At 46.6% G+C, this 19,078-nt stretch overlaps 1 protein-coding gene across 4 annotated transcripts in view; it reads left to right on the top strand.

Moving 5' to 3' along the window:
- LOC118283920 (pro-neuregulin-3, membrane-bound isoform) overlaps positions 1-19,078 on the top strand; it is a 263,337-nt gene that overhangs the window by 212,728 nt on the left and 31,531 nt on the right. For all 4 annotated transcript variants that reach the window (XM_035606367.2, XM_047335184.1, XM_035606366.2 and 1 more), the window contains one exon: positions 2,173-2,246. In XM_035606367.2, the coding sequence (XP_035462260.1) occupies positions 2,173-2,246 (74 nt within the window). The remainder of the gene's footprint in view (positions 1-2,172; positions 2,247-19,078) is intronic.

The following is a 19,078-nucleotide window of genomic DNA, read 5'->3' as shown; positions in this document are numbered from 1 at the left end:
ACACACACACACACACACACACACACAAACACACACACACACACACACACACACACACAGACACACACACACACACACACACACACACACAAACACACACACACACACACACACACACAGACACACACACACACACAGACACACACACACACACACACATAGTTACCATAGAACAACTGCGTCTTTATGATTGTGATTTACACGTATGAGCACTCGTCACATTTTATAACAGTCAAGCAGCTTTAATGGCACGTTGGCTCCCCCTCAGTGATTTGTACCATTAATTAAAGCCGGTGAGACTCTTTGACAATATCAACAGCCTGGAGAAAACTCGCCCAACTGCAACGCACTCGTATTAAAGTTAATGATTCCACCTTTGCCTTTCCGTCTCTGACAATCCAAAATGTCTCGAATGTCAATTCGATGGCGGACTAGAATTGTTGTTGGAATATTCTTTGTCGTCTTTCAGAATCTTCTCACCACGTCGGCCCCTTCTTCTCTCTCAGCACTGAAGAGCCCCCTGACCTGCAGTGGAGCATCTGTCCCCACCTGCTGAAGCTGGTTCAATAATTGAATCTCACCGTAGATGAAAGATTAAAAAAAGGGGGGGGGGGGGTTGCCATTATCAATATGCACAGAGCAAAATCTTTGATGTGTCAAGCTACATCTCTACGCTCAGCTCTGGTGGGGGTTTTCTATCCGGGCGGACGAAAAGTGACCGGCCGCGACAGACACGTGAATTGGATAACGTGGATTCTGTTCTGCTGGGAAACCTCTGGGTCCTAGTGCTCAACCACCCGCCAAAACATTGTGGCAGACCAGACGCCAAGCAGACCTTGTATTCACTGGGTTAGGGTCAGGGACATTGGGCCTCATTTTGACTGGGTGGATTTCACAGAAATGAGGGAACACCCACAGAACCCAAAGGATCTGCTACCAACGTCCCAACACCACATGCGCCCTCGCTCGCCGACGAGTCCCAACTGTGTTGGCGGCACGAGGGAGGTGGTTTCTAATGTGGCGGCTGAGCGGTGGCGATCCAGGGCCGTCGGCACCGGTAAATATTATTTACTCTGCTGTCAGCTTGTCAGAGCAGATGCCGTTTAAAAAAGGAACCCACAGGGGTAAACAGGGGAGGAATAGGGTTCCAGGTTGGAGAGATGAGGAAATTGAGCGTGAGTGAAACGGGATGAATTGCAGAAAGTGACCAAATGATAGATGGAGCAGATAAAGTGGTCGGTCCCATTTGTTTCAGGCTACTTGTGTTGCTAAACTCTGTATTTCACTTGAACGTGTGAGACTTGTGTTTTCCTCGAGAGGGACAGAGAGACGCAGGACAAACGGCCGGAGGCTGGATATTGATATCACAACAGAACCAAGCGTCCAATTAGACTGCACGCTGAAAATATGACAGTTACACTTCCTTATGTCGGTGTGGGTATATATTTATTGGGCCGGAGCTAATTAAAAACACATCTTCGCAAAAAAGCATCGCCCGTTCCTCGGACCTTTTTCTGAAGAGCCGCTGAAGCACATTTCAGATTTCATTAGCTGCTTGATGATCATTGCCTGACTGGCACTCCATCAAATTCGGCACTTTGAATATTATACCCGATCGTCGCGGAGGACAGACCGTCCAGAAACCGTGGAATGTTTCTTCATCTAATCGAGAGCATGAAGGGAAACAGCTCACAAACCACGCGGGGCGTCACGTGGGTCGTTGGGTGGTCAGAAGTCTTTACAGTAGAGGGAGAAGCGTGCGTGTGAACTATGAGCGTAGAACATTTTAGATTGCACTGGCAGAGGAGAAACAGGATTTGCGTCTGTGCATAGGTCCTGTTGGACAGGTGGAGGTGAGTCTGTGAAGACTTCCCCGTGACCAGGAAGACGAAGAGCAGATTTATTTCTGCTGCCGTCCTGTTTTGTGATTTTTTGTGCTGGTTTCAGGCCACTAGAAAGATCCGCTCGCCACTAATTCCCCGTCTGTCATCGCGCCCCGCTCGGGGCCTCGGCGACGACCGGCCCTGCTCACGTGTGTCTGGTGACGCGAGGAGGCGGTTGATGTGCAGCTCTTGTATTCACATCAGTTGTAGTGGCATTTGTTTCCCGGCGCTCCTACCTGACTCCCTGACACATCATTTATTCTCCTCTTGTTCTTTTGTTTCCCGCCAGGTGTCGAGAAGGCTACCAGGGAATCCGCTGTGACCAGTTTCTGCCCAAGACCGACTCCATCCTGTCCGACCCGAGTGAGTGTCTTCCACAGTGTACTCCACTGTTTTCATTAGACTGTGACACCGATCACCAGGGACACAGAGAAGAGGGGGGGCATATTTCTTCTCACCACTCTGATATCGTGATGATCTGTATAACAGAAAGACAAGTAGAGGAAAATCAGGCGTCCACGAACTCACACTGACATTTACTCCACGTGTTCTAACTGCCAGGTCCTCGGCTCTGCAGCGACTGCACCGGACAGACTCATGTGTAATAATCATAATAATAAAAACCCACTGGCAGCTGCAGCAGCCGTGAGAAGAAATCCGCTCTGGTTGTCTGGAAGTCGGAGGCGATTTGGTCTCGATCTATTCTATTAACTCTAAGTCTATTAACTCAGTGCACAGTGGACAGCAGATGGTGGAGTGCTGCTGCTTTTTAGGATCTGACCTGCTGCTTCATAGTAATCAGAGTGTCCCAGGTGAGAAGACTAAAAACTCCACTGCTGTTACATGCAGCGATACACAAAACATAAAAACAACAAGTATTACTTTTACAAATCCCAAGAATCAAGGAGATTTCTTATGAAAACGATGCACGTGTGTGGTTTTTGTGAAGCAGGACCGAAACGCAGACGCTTGGATGAAGAGTGTATTTAAATTGAAATGTCAAACAAAACAAACTTCCAGTCAATAAAGAAAAAAAGACAAACATCCAAAATGAGTAATCCACAGGGAGAAACACGAGGAACAGATGAAGGGACACAGACAAAGGGAAGCTCAGGGACCATGTTCACCAGGCAGGCGGAGACGATTGGACACATCAGAGATAAGACAGGAAATGAGACGGTTTAAGGGTCAAAGAATTAATATGGAACAAAGTCCTCAAACAGAATCCAAAACCTTCAGTAAGCGTTCAAGAGTTCTCGATGCTGGCGGATCACGACGGACTGTTTGAACCTGTACAATTACACTTCTCACACTTTGACAACAATGTTTTTGAGGGTTCAGAGCCTTCGAACCTTCCACGTTCTCTTCCTCCACACGCTGTTCGTCATTCTCCGATCCAATATCCTCTCCTGCTCCGCACCGACGTCACTTATCTCCCGGAGACACGAGCCCTGTCAGCGCCACGCGCCCGACGGAGGAACACTCGTAGCCCTAACTTCTGCCATATTCATTTCCTCCTTCCACTAATCTCATCCCCCCTGACCCCAAAAAGAATAAAGAGCAACCTTGTCACTGGGGCACGAACGCTGTGGCAGAACAACGGCTTATCTGTGAACAAGCCCCCTGCTGTAACAGAACGTTTACTGTGAGAGGACGGCGATGTGCCTTTAGGAGTTCTTACCACCAACTGTCTGCAGAAGCATCATGAAATTCAAATTCCTCCATGAGAAGATGAAATTCTCTTATGTGCCATGAATGAGAACATGAAGATTCATCGTGGCCAAAGCAACATCTAACTTGCTCTTTCCCTAATAGTCCTTTGCTTTCCAGACAATTAATCAAGTCTCCGTAATCAGGCTTTTTAATTCCGAGCGAGCGTCGGAGGTAATCGTCCTTGTTGGAACGACGTGGGCGCTCGTCTCGAGCGACACGCGCCGCCTTGTTGGCACAACAGACCCACTGACCCCGGCGTGCAGTGTCGACCGTTGACGTCCTCGTCAGTGGAAACAATTTGTCAACTGTCAGATGGAAGCAAGTCGTTTGATCGTGTCGCCGCCGTATCTGTTGATCATAGGGATAAAATATGTTCTCAATCTCGTGGCAAGTATCCAGGTGTAAAATATGTTTTAATTTTGTTTTATAGTATTTCATGTGTCTCATATCATGGGGAAGCTTTATTTACAGGAGAACATGTAACTCTACAGTACAAACAGTATAAAGAGGATTTTTTTTCTATTTATGGAGATATAAAAGAAAAGCTTGAACCGTTTCCAGCTGCAGCAGCATCTCAGAGTTGAGGAAGAGGAGGAGGAAGAGGAAGAGGAGGAGGAAGGGGAAGAGGAGGAGGAAGGGGAGGAGGAGGAGGAAGAGGAGGAAGAAGAGGAAGAGGAGGAGGAAGGGGAGGAGGAGGAGGAAGAGGAGGAGGGGGAAGAAGAGGAGGAGGAGGAGGAGGGGGAAGAAGAGGAGGAGGAGGAGGAGGAAGAGGAGGGGGAGGAGGAAGAGGAGGAGGAAAAGGAAGAAGAGGAGGAGAAGGAGGAGGAAGAGGAGGGGGAGGAGGAAGAGGAGGAGGAGGAGGAGGAGAAGGAAGAAGAAGAGGAGGAGGAGGAGGAGGAAGAGGAAGAAGAAGAGGAGGAGGAGGAAGAGGAAGAGGAGGAGGAAGGGGAAGAGGAGGAGGAAGGGGAGGAGGAGGAGGAAGAGGAGGAAGAAGAGGAAGAGGAGGAGGAAGGGGAGGAGGAGGAGGAAGAGGAGGAGGGGGAAGAAGAGGAGGAGGAGGAGGAGGGGGAAGAAGAGGAGGAGGAGGAGGAGGAAGAGGAGGGGGAGGAGGAAGAGGAGGAGGAAAAGGAAGAAGAGGAGGAGAAGGAGGAGGAAGAGGAGGGGGAGGAGGAAGAGGAGGAGGAGGAGGAGGAGGAGAAGGAAGAAGAAGAGGAGGAGGAGGAGGAGGAAGAGGAAGAAGAAGAGGAGGAGGAGGAAGAGGAGGAGGAGGAAGAGGAAGAAGAAGAGGAGGAAGAGGAGGAGGAGGAAGAGGAGGAGAAGGAAGAGGAAGAAGAAGAGGAGGAAGAGGAAGAAGAAGAGGAGGAGGAGGAAGAGGAGGAGGAGGAAGAGGAGGAGGGCGTTTATGAATTCATGCTCAGAAGATACAGAGAAGACTTTCTCTGTATCTTATAAAAACAAGCTCCAGCGTGTGTTTTTGACTCTTACAGCCTCGACAATATTCCCCGTGACTCCACGGAGAATTGAACTTTCTCCCTCAACCAAAATCTAAACCATAACCTCAGATTGCTTTTTCTGGCCTAAGTCACTAACGTATTATTGGTCTGTTAATCGACAGGAGTCTTTCACTTTAAATTTCCATATAAATTGTGTGGGAGTTACCAAGCCATCAGTGAGGGGCGGAGGAGGAGGGGGAGAGGAGAGTAATGTGAGGGGGGCCTGGTCCACGTTCCCCAGCACCTCTCTGTTTGTATCCGCTTTCCCTCGCTCCACTTTCCCCCGATTCATTTCTGATTTCACTCATCTGTTCTTTGCAACTTTCTCTTACCCCACTGACAAATCTCTATCCTCACATCACTTCCTAAATCGTAAGAATCGATTGGCCTACTTTAAGGTCATTATTCTCACCGGCTTCAATCCGCGCTCTCAACTAACTTCTTTATTCCCGACACGTCCCCGCCCCCCGTTCTCATAGAACCTGTGGATTTACTCTCTCTTTGACGCCGCCTTTTCTTTCTTTTCTTCTTCCTGCTTCACAAAGTTGGTAAGTGCAAAGTGGGAATAGAAGAGTGTCAGTCCTCGCTCTTCTTTCCTCAGCCCTCACATGATCACACTCCTTCGCTCATCCTAACCCTCAGCTCCCTGGTTTCCTTTGTGTCCCGTGCTCCATCTGGCCTCAGTGTTGACCCTCCTCCCACTTGTCTCTCGCTGACCTCGTCCGTGCATCCTGTCCATCTTCTCCCCAGTCCCCAGTTCTCCGTCCAGCTCATCTTCCCAACACTGACGGACGGAGGACTGAATCGCACTATAGCTAAAAAAAAAAGAACGAAAACAGGTTCACCAGCAGGGCCGACGAGCGCGGCCAAGCACCTCCGGCACGCCGCGACAGAAGGGAAGGACGGGTGTGTGTGGTCGGGTCTTCTGACAAGAGACGTGTCAAGATTCCAGCGGTTTTACAAACAGAAGCACAGTGAGAAACGAGGCGATGCAGAGAGAGAGGGAGACGTTCGTCCTCTCGACAAAACAAGGAACACCACAAAAATCTGAACATGGTTTAAAGTAAAATATTGGCTTTATCAACCACAAAACAATATTGAGTTATAAGCGTCCAAGGGGAATAACAAATGCAATATATGAATAAATGCCAGACACAAGTATTGAACAGACAAATTCAATCGACACGAGGCCTCAAAATGTGCACGCACAAACATTCAAGATGCCTCAAATGTCTTGCAAAATGAAATACTGCATTTAAAAAACAAAAACATCTCAAATTTCCAAAGATGTCAGTCTGAATTTTAGAAAACTCTGCACACATCCATTGCACAAAGACATTGACAATAAATATATATGCGTTTGATGGCAGCGCACAGGTCTTGGGTCTGAATATTTCAGTCAGTGTGAAAGTAGAAGTTGAATGTGCAGTTGGAACAAGTTGAATAATACTTTAATGACAAATTCTTCATGATATTCATTTTAGTTAAGAGATCAGAAGTCAACATCACTACTCGGCGACAGCTGCTCTTAACAACCAAACAAAGTTATAAATGAACAACACACTTGACACGTGTACATGTCTCGAATGTAGCTTGATAGATTTGGCAGAAGCTTTAAGAGTCAATGCAAAGAAAGTGGAGAGATGTGCAAATCAAAAGTGTTGACAGCGAACACATTGGACTCCACGCTCTGGCTCTTAAAGGGTTAAAAGTGCTGTGCACTAACTATGAGTCGGATGCTTCTGTAAACCATAAAGATTATAAACTCTTGTGTTTCAAACCCTGATGTGCGTTTGAGTCTCAAAACGCTGACGAGGCTCCACACCGGAGTGTCACGTGTTACGAGATCAAAGATTCTTTTAGCGAAACTGTCAAAGAGCGACAACAGTTTCCCGTTGTCGTCCCTGAAAAACAGTGTGTCAAAGCTTTTCATCCCAGAAGAAACTTGTTGTCGAGACGCGACAAGACGACACAGAATTCTCTAAAAGCGTTTCCCACGACATTAATCTCTTCCTTTGCTTCTTTCATCATCTCTCAAAGACCCTCCGCAATCACTGTCATGGCCACATTTTAAAGAATGAAATGAAAAGATATTCAACCTTTCTGAGTCGATAGGCCTGGCAGCGGACACGGTCTGGGGTCAGGATGATTATTATTATTATATCTAAATAATCGACATCACATGGATCATAGACACTCCCACAGAGATAGAGAGAGATTTAAATCTGAAGACAGATTTAATTCACACTATCTTTATGAGATTTGATTTCACGCTCGGCAGGTTTGTGTGTACCGCAGACGATAATACTGCAGTAATCATGCAAGTCCAATTTCCCCGAGACCGCGGCCCTGCATCTCACATCATAAGACATAAAAGGAAGCATAAGATGTGCGATCGCTTTAAGCTTCATGCTTTTTATCTCGGGGGGCCAACTGTTGAGTCACGGCGGATGGCAAATACGACGCCCACCAGCTCCAAAAGTCATTCTCTCTAGATAAGTTCACCTTTTAGATAATTAATAAATCAATAAGTTATCACACACACACGAAGCTATTAGTGTAGTCATATCCATCAGTAGCGAAGTCGTGAAGAATACAGGCTCAAACACATCGTGTGGGTGGTCGGGAACAAACTGCAAACTCGGATGAGCAAACTGCAAAGATGAAGTCGATGAAGGACACGAGATGAAAATGTTCCATCAAGAATAAACCGTGATGTACAGCGAGGGGACATGAACATGAACGCTGGTACAGTCTAAACTAATCCATGGAGACGTTGAGTGTGAACTCAAGTTAAATTCACGTCACAAAAATGAGGTCTTTAAAGTCTTTAACGTCTTTAACGTCTCTAACGTCTTTAACGTCTCTAACGTCTTTAACGTCTTTAAAGTCTTTAACGTCTCTAACGTCTCTAACGTCTTTAACGTCTTTAATGTCTTTAACGTCTCTAACGTCTTTAACGTCTTTAAAGTCTTTAACGTCTCTAACGTCTCTAACGTCTTTAACGTCTTTAACGTCTTTAACGTCTCTAACGTCTTTAACGTCTTTAATGTCTTTAACGTCTCTAACGTCTTTAACGTCTCTAACGTCTCTAACGTCTTTAACGTCTTTAACGTCTTTAACGTCTCTAACGTCTCTAACGTCTTTAACGTCTCTAACGTCTTTAACGTCTTTAACGTCTTTAACGTCTCTAACGTCTTTAACGTCTTTAACGTCTTTAAAGTCTTTAACGTCTCTAACGTCTTTAACGTCTTTAACGTCTTTAACGTCTCTAACGTCTCTAACGTCTCTAACGTCTTTAACGTCTTTAACGTCTTTAACGTCTTTAACGTCTCTAACGTCTCTAACATCTTTAACGTCTTTAACGTCTCTAACGTCTCTAACGTCTCTAACGTCTTTAACGTCTTTAACGTCTTTAACGTCTTTAACGTCTCTAACGTCTCTAACATCTTTAACGTCTCTAACGTCTCTAACGTCTCTAACGTCTTTAACGTCTTTAACGTCTTTAAAGTCTTTAACGTCTCTAACGTCTTTAACGTCTTTAACGTCTTTAACGTCTCTAACGTCTCTAACGTCTCTAACGTCTTTAACGTCTTTAACGTCTTTAACGTCTTTAACGTCTCTAACGTCTCTAACATCTTTAAAGTCTTTAACGTCTCTAACGTCTCTAACGTCTCTAACGTCTTTAACGTCTTAACGTCTTTCTTTAACTCTCCCGCCTCGAGACAGTGTTGGTATCGTTGAGCCTCAGGACACAGTTTGATGGGTTCTCTGCTCTGGGACTTGGTTCACTTGATACATAAAGTCCCTAAAGACTTGACCTGTGTGAAGGAACTGGTTTCAGACGGTCAGGGCGGCCACACCACACGCTTTGCTGATCCATCAGAGGCTCCATTTGACCATCGGTCCACAAAGACATGAGCTTGAAACTGTCCCAGGCGACACTGGACTCGACTCTGGTGTCGTTTTGAATGACATTTTTCTCTTTTCTGAAAATATTGTGGATCCGTTTTTGTTCAGTATTGCGTCCACCAACTGGACGATATTCTTTAAAGCCTTCCTGCACCAACCAGATGTTCCTACAAACAAATGAAGAAGGATCTGTGGTGCAACCTGTTGCTTCTTAGTCATGGAAGACATCTCAAAAACTTACACGTGTAGGAGCTTTAAGTACAGGACTCAGTCACTGTCAGTAACTCTGGAGCGCAGTCAGCCGATACAGCGCTCTCCTACAGAAAGTCCTTGGTTTCCTTTTCTCACAGTTCTCCGTGATTCTCCTGAGTGAGTGTTCGTTAAAGCGGAGTCTCGGGATACGTCTTGTTGAAATTCACACAATCGGAAAAGAAGGACGAGGAGGATCTGGCTCAACACTTCGTGACGCCCACTAACTGTGGGAACGTAAATCCATCCGTAACATGGGACGTGGATTAAGAACTGTCAGGTTCCTGGAGGCTTTGAGGATACCAGAGCCCCAGGTGGTCGGAGCTCGTCTGACAGGAGCAGACCTCCTGAATCTAAATGTTGCTCTTTGTATTTCATAATGATGGAAATAATAAAGCTCGTTTTGTGTGACACAGTCGCTGCAGAGGCACAGGCGTCTTTCAGTTTAACCGGCGCGTTTCACAGGTGAAGGTAACGGCGACTTTCACATCCAGACTTTCCATTAAGACAACAAAGGAAGCGTCTCTTTGATGAACGGATGACAAGAATCCATTTCGCACGGTGATGTCGTCTCACAACGTTGTGTGTTTGTTTGTATTCAAGCCGTAACCCTGGATTACGTTCAGGAGCATAATCCATCAGGGAGTAATTACAGTACAGATTGAAGGTGCCCATTTGAATAACTACACAAAGTGAATCGGCCCTGCACTTTCATGTAGCATTAAACAAACCAGGCGAGTTCAACGAACCCGGGATGTGTTTCCATCATCTGGCTTCCTTGTTAACGTTCTCTTTATCCCAGGCAGGCGCAGGGGGTGGCCGGTCTGACCATCTTGTTTCGGAAGCGATCTTAATCTGGTATATGATCTGATTTTCAGAGGAACGTGGACACCGTAGTGACTCTAATACACGACTGTCTTGTTACTTGGATATCGTCATGTGATCTTTTGGCCAGATCGCCCACCCCTGTCATCCTTCTGGTGGCACGTGCAGTAGGTCCACTCTGGGCCCGACGCCTGTCGGGTACGTCGTCACATCCTTCGTGTTGTGGGTGACGTATTGTTCCATGGTGGCGTTGGATGGGAGCGTCGGGAAAACTCCGTCAGCCTGAGCTCGCCAAAGCTTCACACACGTGTCTGATGGACACCGACTTCCCTGCAGGCCGACGAGGTGACGTCCGACTGTTGCCTATGGGACTTTCATATTCCCGACATGTGTTAATCCATGTTTTGTGGAGCAGCTCACCTGTCCACATGCTAACTAAGAGCTTCTGAATGTGGCAGCGTCACTTTGCACCCGCGCCTTTTTTCCAGGTTCACAGCAGGACGCCGGCAGTTTTCCGTCCAATCCCTCCTCCGCTGGAGCGCGCAGACGTTAGTTCGCTGCAGCCGGGGCGAGTCCTTCGCTCGCTCGCTCGCGTCCTGACCAACGCTCGGAGCGCAGAGCCTGTCGAACTGGCTGTAAAGAATGTGAGACGTGTGGTGGAGAGTCATGAATGGAGGCTCGCTGGGCTGCAGCTGGTGGAGGTGAAGGATTACACTCAGACACACACACTGCTGCGAACATGTGTCCGTGTGTTTGTCCTCTCTGTGACCTCACATCGTCGCACACGATGAACTGAACTGCATGAATTCACTGTACAATCGCCCACCGAGGGATCGTGACGCTCAGAGTCTTGAATTCTTGCTCGTCTCTAGGTTGATTCAATTGAAACGCGTACATTCTGCCTTCTGTCGAGCATTAGCCGCGTCAGTGATGGCCTTCATATTCCCCCTCTGCCAACAACAACAACAAAATCCACTCTGCATTCATCTCTTTTTAAACGGGGGAAAAGCCCATGGAGCCACATTATCCACTTGAATTAAGTTCCCCTCCTCTGGCGGGAGGAAAGCGTAAAAACCATGATTGCCGCAGAGCTCAACGACACTGATTGCTGACGCCAATTTTACCTTCTGGCCCGTCTATCGCCGTGGACACGGACAGCAGGCAATCAGAGGCGAGAGGGGGAGAGAGAAGGAAAAGGGGAATGTGTATTGATCGCAGTAATTGATCCGCCGCGCGCCCCCGTGTGAAAATAAAACTATTTACACGAGTGAAAGGCAAAAGATTTGGCCTGGAATATTGAAACAATAACTTTGTCATATGCTCTCCCACCACATGGCATTGTTGTTGTGTTTTTTTTTCCTTTTCTTATTGATTCTCCCAGTTTCCATTGAGCATCTGATCAGGACTCTGCGGCTGGGCCCACATACCCGGCCCCTAATGGATCTGGAAGGCCCAATTTATGGTGAAGTATGGGTCTTGTCAGCCGCTGCTTGGCGAGGAATATGTCAGCGGGATGCAGATTATCCCGGAGCAGTGGCTCGCCGCTCGCCGCTCGCCACCCACCCCTCCAGTCGCAGGTCATTAATAACCGGGCCCAGAGTGGCAGACAGTACAATTCTCCCGCCCTCGTCTCCGCCGAGCACCTCGCGAGCTTCCCCCCTCTCTCTTTCTCGTCGCATCCATTCTTCCCTTGTTTTATTCCCTCTTTCTCTCCATCGGCTGCTCTTCGTTTGTTTACTGTCTCTCCTCTTGACTTGTTTTCTGTCCTTCACCCCAGTTGAGGGAGTATGGGAGCCCGACGCACCGCCGACCTACTTTCCACCATTTAGGGACAGATTTGAGATTTTCCCACTTAAAGGGGCCGTGACATAAATGTCCCTGCATTCAGAGTGATGTCAGACTGTGAACCTGCAGTGAGAGAAGTACAGTACTGTAGTCTGGTGGCGCTGCTCGCTTCATCTTCATGAATATTAATGAAACGTTGATGGTGTGTCAGTTAATTGGCAACCAAATGTGGAACGTGATCATTTTTTCCTGGATTTATTTCCAGTTTAGCTGCGGTGAACATCTGGTTTTGTCTTTTTTTCTTCTTCTCTCCTCCGTGTGTTTGTTTCCTCTCAGTCTTCTTTGGATTCAGACAGACAGCTTTTCGACGCCGTGGCTTTTTCTATAAGTGTACTCAGATGAATAATCCTTTATAAGTGTTCTTGCTCTTTCCTCTAGTTTTGACTTTGCGTGGGGTTTTTTGGTAGTAAAGAAAGTCATCCTCCTCACCCTCCTCATTCTCCTCATCCTCCTCATCCTCCTCATCCTCATCCTCCTCTTCACCCTCCTCATCCTCCTCTTCACCCTCCTCATCCTCCTCACCCTCCTCATCCTCCTCATCCTCCTCAACCTCTTCATCCTCCTCACCCTCCTCATCCTCCTCATCCTCCTCATCCTCCTCACCCTCCTCATCCTCCTCATCCTCCTCATCCTCCTCATCCTCCTCACCCTCCTCATCCTCCTCACCCTCCTCACCCTCCTCATCCTCCTCATCCTCCTCATCCTCCTCACCCTCCTCATCCTCCTCTTCCTCCTCACCCTCCTCATCCTCCTCACCCTCCTCATCCTCCTCATCCTCCTCACCCTCCTCATCCTCCTCACCCTCCTCATCCTCCTCTTCCTCCTCACCCTCCTCATCCTCCTCAACCTCCCCTTTGGACCCGTCAAGCCAAGACAAAAGAGCTTCTCTTGAATCAGAATGCACAGGAACCTTGTCACTGAGCAACTTTTAGCTATTTAAGTGAGTGTTTCATCTGCTGCCGGCGCAACTCAAACCTGCCAGCAGTGACTAACGTGATAATGATGACTCACCTTGAGTCCAGGTGAAACAGACAAAAGAGCTCGGCGGTCGATCGGTGGGACGAGAACAAACAAACAAAAACGACTTTAAAGCTTCTTCTCCAAAGTGACACAACAAGTTTATGAATATACATTAGATAAAAAGTAGCAGTACAATCGATGACCACCAACGCACGACTCACGACCTCCGCTCTACCTCACAGTCTATTTTCTTTTTTTTCTTTTTGTCCTCACATTTCAGGCTCCTTCTCTCGTTCCTCCTCGATGTATAAGACTCATCATAACCACATTTCCTTTTCCGGCCCCTCGGCTCGGCCCGAGCGGAGCGCAGGCTACCCGGTGTCCGGGTACATTAGGACACGCTGCGTTGCCTTTCCCCTCCACCTCGACGCGGCTCCAGTCCAGCGCTCGTGGTCATTAAACCTCAGAGAACAAGGGCGACCGATCAAGGATCACTGCCCGGGTTGTGTGGCAATTTCCAATCGCAGCGCACAAAGACAGACCGCCGGTCTTTTATAGCTGGTGATGTAAAAATAACTCCAGCTTTCCTCACGTTAACTTTCCATTCCACTCTCAGTCCCCATCTTCATACTGGAATCCGTTGACCCGTGAAAAGAGTGACTCGACTGTCAGACGGAAAGACGTGAACCAACCCGACGACCCTGACAAACTTCAAGGTCGACAGGAAGGACGACCCCACCGTGTGAACACGCACATTTCCTTATGATGTCATTATGAGGTGATAGACCACAGGGTTGGTTCGGGCGTCCAAGTCTCCTGTAGTAAAACTCCAAAGAAAAACAATATCGCCACCGAAGCGCTTGTGAGGCTCCGAGTGTAAAGAAATGAGCTGCTGTGTGGAGGAAGGACAATCTTCCACAAACAGTAAAAGGCAAAAGTCAGAGCACATGAAGATTTAAAGAGAGAACGGTGAACACACGAACATTGGGATTAATAACATTCACACGTGCAACATATTTAATGCTGGTCTCTCGGTCACAGGTCCCACGATCTGTGCCAGCGTTTAGCAAACACACTGGAGTAAGAGATTATCCAAGTTTTCTAACTTTTCTAACTTTCTTTATTTGCCGCCGCTCTGATTGACTGGCTACGTTCCTATAAAGACTGAGGCTCATGGGTAATGTAGTGTTTAAGTCTTACAGACTCATACAGTAGTGATCAATAAATACTAGGTCCTTGTATTTCTCTTCACCTGATGAAGTTAGTTTGCTCCATTATTTACTCAGACTTACTGTATGTGCCAGTAACTCTCTCTCTCATCCTCTCTCCCGCCTCCTTCTTCATTCGTTGCTTTTGGGAACAGTTTACTCTTCCCTCCTCCTCCTCCTCTTACTCATTCATCCTTGCAAAGCCTTTGGGCGAGCCACCGTCCCTCCTGTCTGCCTCCTTCCTCCTGGTTTCCGAAAAGCCTCAGAGGCGTCTGTGATTCACTGACCGACCTCGCGCTGCCAACGTCTGCAGACCGGCTGCCCAGATTTCTTCTTTACATTCCTGCTGCTCATCGGATCAGTCGGCTGAACCGGACGCAAACACATTTACTGTTGCTGACAGTCAAGTCCTTAAATGTACACGTCGTCATCATCAAGGAACTGATTTAGATACATATGAGAAGTTAATTTGAAGATAATGTTATTAGCTCAGTTTCACAGGGGAATTACTTTGTTTGCATTTTCTTTAATGTAAATATGTATTTTTTAAATTGTGTAATAATGATGAATTGCAGAGTAATTAGGCAGCTGCGATTTACACAGTGACTAATGGGCATGAAAATATCACATCAAAATAAAAGTAATCTCTCTGACAGATCGTTTCATTTCCCTGCGAGCTGACGAAATGGGAGCAAAATTAGAATTTGCCCGGAAAAAAAAGGGGGTCTGAGATAAGTGAGCACACGTACGAGGCTTAACGCCGTCCTCCCAACTCTCAACTTTCTCTTTCTGAAGTTGTTGACAGATGGAAGAGGAGGGTGTGAGGAGGGGGTCAGCTACAGATCAAATTATTTTTACCAGCAGCCTCAGCACCAGGAGCCTCAGGATGAAACACATCGACATCGACATCATGCTTTTCAAATAACGGACCGCTTCTACACCTGTAACACCGACACTGTCACCGGCACCTGAACGCCACGAGCTGAGACTCTGATGGAAGTTCCACGGGGCACGTTGACATAAGAGTGCGTTCATAAAAGCAACTCCAGGAACCTACTGGACAAAATGGCGAGAATATAAAAAGGGTATTTTAATGTGTGAGCGTGCGTGGGTTTTATACGAAGGGCCGGAGAGGAAGACGTGTTCTCGGCGACGCGACCCTGATGATGACTGACAGCTCCCTGTGGGCGTCGCCACGGTGCCTCAGACGTTGTCACTGACTATTTATTCCTTTATTTCCCCCCGTTGAACAGCGCCGACGTCAAACAGCAGCCGCAACAGATTGGACCAATTACTCAAACTCTAAATGATACTAAATCCCATCTCGGTCCAAATCCAAACTTTAGATTAACCACAGCTTTTCCCGACTTTTTAAAATGTTGTTCTGTGCCACGGAGCTTTTTTTCTTTACACAACCTTTCCACTGGCCTTCATTTATGATTGCAATTCATGGCAATTTATCGTGAAGGCTCCCGAAGAAATATCACTAATGTAAAATGTGTCCTTGTGCGTCATCCAAAAGTGTCTGTCGATTAATTTTCAGAGTGGAAGTGATTTCAATCCAATAACTCCCAAACAAAAGCAAAGTCGGTGAAAAGTGGCGTCCCGTGTTTGAACCTCCGCGTCTCGTTTTGTGTCATTTTGCTTTAATGCTTTGAAATAATGTGTGTGTGTGTGTGTGTGTGTGTGTGTGTGTGTGCGTGTGTGTGTGTGCATGTGTGTGTGCGTGTGTGTGTGTGTGTGTGTGTGCGTGTGTGTGCGTGTGTGTGTGTGTGCGTGTGTGTGCGTGTGCGTGCGGGTTATGTGTGTGTGCATGATATCTAATGGACTGTACACCCACATGGCTCATAGTTTATGAATGGTCATGATATCAAGATGTGGTCAGTTAAGATTGTGAAGGAAAAAAAAGTGATGGAGGAAAAAATCATCCTAAACTTTGGATCTTGAAATTTACTGTATAAACAGAAGTTTGTTGATTTGTATTTTCATTAGCTGGACAGGGTTATGGTCGCGCCGCTGTGTCTTCAAATGTAGCCTCCGAAAGAGGCGGTCCCTGAATTTGGGACTCGACTTCGGTTTTAGTCAGTTCAGTCATTCCAACTCCTTTCCGTGCAGGCATTTTGTTGGAGCACTCGTATGCAGAGCAGACTGCTAGAATTTGTCATTACAATGGCGTCACAACCGTTTAGGATACAGCTGGGAGCTTGACGAGAGAGTTGTTTTATTTTGACCAGCACCACGTTACGTAGATTGGGGGAGGGTAAAGTAAGTACGTTAATAACATAGTACAGCTGAGTACTCTTCCGATGGCGGCTTGTTGACGGGCGTTTTTGCGGCTGGTGTGAGACTCTCTAGTTGCTATAGCAACGGCCTCAGGCAAAGGCAGTAGGGTTACGACGTGCAGAGACACAATAAATGATGAACTGATGAAACAGGTTAGTTAAAGTTGACGTTCAGCTTCAGCATTGTTTGTGGATTTTTAAACACATTTCTGCTCTGCGCGCACACACACACACACACACACACACACACACACACAGACACACACACACAGAGCCATTAATCTCTCAGACTGTAGCAGGCTACAGGACGCTCATCTCAGCTGAGGTCACTCGTGTGACCTGAATAAATAGAGGAGAGCATTTTGGAGGAAAACAAAACTACTAAACCACTTTTGGGCTGAATCCTTTTTTGGGATGTGGGATGTTTCACAGGCTCTTTGCACGTCAGTTCTTTGGAAAATGTTTGGAAATATCATCTTTTTAAAAGCCCGGGGGGAGATTTCAGTTCATAATCTCCCTGATCCAAACCTCGTGGCAGCAGCTTTGACTGGAGGACCAAACGAATCCGGCCCAAATATGTTGTTTTTGCTTCCTTACATCATAAAAAGTAACGTGGATAACTACATAGAAAGGAATGGTAGTTGGCTGTTACATTTTCATTTACTTCACTGGACAAAAACAAGCTGTTGTTCCAACGGATTCATCCAACCATCCATTATCTGCAGCGCTCATCCTTTAAGGGTCGCAGGCAGGCCGACGCCGGGCGCCAGGCAGAGCAGCGCACCGGACATTTCATAAACCTGCGAAATCCACTCGAGAAAGAAAACTGAGCAGCAAAGTGACAGACCCAGACTCTCTGTTGCGTCACATGATCGTGTGACTGATCCACATTGAATTTCATCAGGGCTGAACAGTGGACAACGCAGTGCCATCATTTAGTTTGCACTCCTTCTGTCAAAATATCAATTTGCTCTCCCGCCCTCTAAAGAGCGCCGGCCGCTAAATGGAAATAGCATGTAGCGAATATTCTCTGTTCTCCGCACACACGGAGAGCGAAGCCATCAGTCAGTCCGAGATGGGAGCGTGATGCAATCGCTCCTTCGTGCCCATCTGTAGAGTCATTCATTTATTCTTTTTTTTATCTGACACACGGAAGTGGAAGAGAGAGAGGGAGAGAGAGATTATGTGTTTTTGTGTATTGCAGTGTAAGTGGAGACACAAAATCACAAACATCATCTGTATAAGCACAGGAACCAAAAGTGTGGTTGGAGAAACATCCTATTAAGATCAATACGAAAAGAACGAATGGAAGAGTAAATGATGAGACGCCTGAATGCAACAGAAATGAGACAGAGACAATATTAACATCATAGTCTTTTGTCCCCCTCCACTCCGTTCCTGTCCTCCAACATGTCTGACATTGACTTGTATATGGTGTTTTCACATTCCTCTCCTGGAGGAGGAGATTTCTCTTTCACTTCTCTGACATTTGGAAATCAATGAATCCTGATATGTCACAAATACAGAAAACTAATCTCTGTCCAATTCGAAATGTGAGACAAAGCAACCAGAAACTTCCAGTGTAGCAGAGGCAGCGAATCACGAGAGGACGACAGGTGTGTCAGAAGACAGTTAGCGTTAGCATTAACAGTTAGCATCCAGGAGAGGACGGCAGTTAGCGTTAGCATTAACAGTTAGCATCCAGGAGAGGACGGCAGGTGTGTCAGAAGACAGTTAGCGTTAGCATTAGCAGTTGCATATGGTGAATATTCATAGTCTCAGAATTCCTCAGTGAAGGAGAGAGAGTGGATGGTTTCAGACCCATTTCAAACTAAATATAAGACATGGCAGATTATTTGTATATTCTTTAAAACGTGACTGGAGGGAACTTTAAACGTGTTTTCAGCAATTATTTTCTGAGAATGTGTAACGCAATTGGAAATCATTTCTTTTACACAAAATTCTTATATTAACCCCAAAACACAATCTTTTACTAAACCTTACCTAAGTCATTTTTGTACTTTTCAACAACCTCAACTATGTGTTGAAGTTGTTTAACCATGACAGTAAAGGTCACTTTTATAGTATAGAGCGGCCTGTTTGGTGATTTAGTTTGGCGCACTGCAATAAGAATTCCAGGCGATTAGGCTCTAAGCTCTCGCTGCACAATGAAGGAACATAATTAACCGGGGAAGCTGTCGTTTCCTGACTAATAGGTGAGATGTGAATTTGTTCACGTTAATTCCCCACAGATAGCAGCCTCAACCTGTCATTCAAAAATGACACAATCACTCGCGCTGATGACGGTGGTTCGGTCCGATGGCATTAATGCCTTTCAGTGTGGATCCATCAGAAGGTTGATTGGTAACCCTGAGCGGGTTTGTTCTCTTTGTGTTATTCCATCACTTTCTTTTCTTCTCCTGCTTTGATTCAGTCAGTGCACTTCTTTTTAATACAGCGAGCTGCAACCACAAACTCATGGTGTGCAAAAGTCTTCCGTGTACAATTCTACAAATCGACTTACTCTCATTTTGTGCCTCTGCCTTTTGAGATTGGAAAACAGCTTCCTCTTTTTCATAAACATGTATCATGCAAGTTTCCAGCCCGTTCCAGATCCAGATTTCTTTTGGCCCATCCAGAGAATAAGAGGCCATCAGTTTTTTCCACGGAGCACATTTTAAACGTGACACCGTGGGCCCTTCCATCTG

This window comes from Scophthalmus maximus, chromosome 10, assembly GCF_022379125.1.
Source record: "Scophthalmus maximus strain ysfricsl-2021 chromosome 10, ASM2237912v1, whole genome shotgun sequence".
NCBI classification, from domain to species: domain Eukaryota; kingdom Metazoa; phylum Chordata; class Actinopteri; order Pleuronectiformes; family Scophthalmidae; genus Scophthalmus; species Scophthalmus maximus.
Note: the sequence above shows the minus strand (reverse complement) of the source record. Positions and strands in the feature narration are given on the sequence as shown.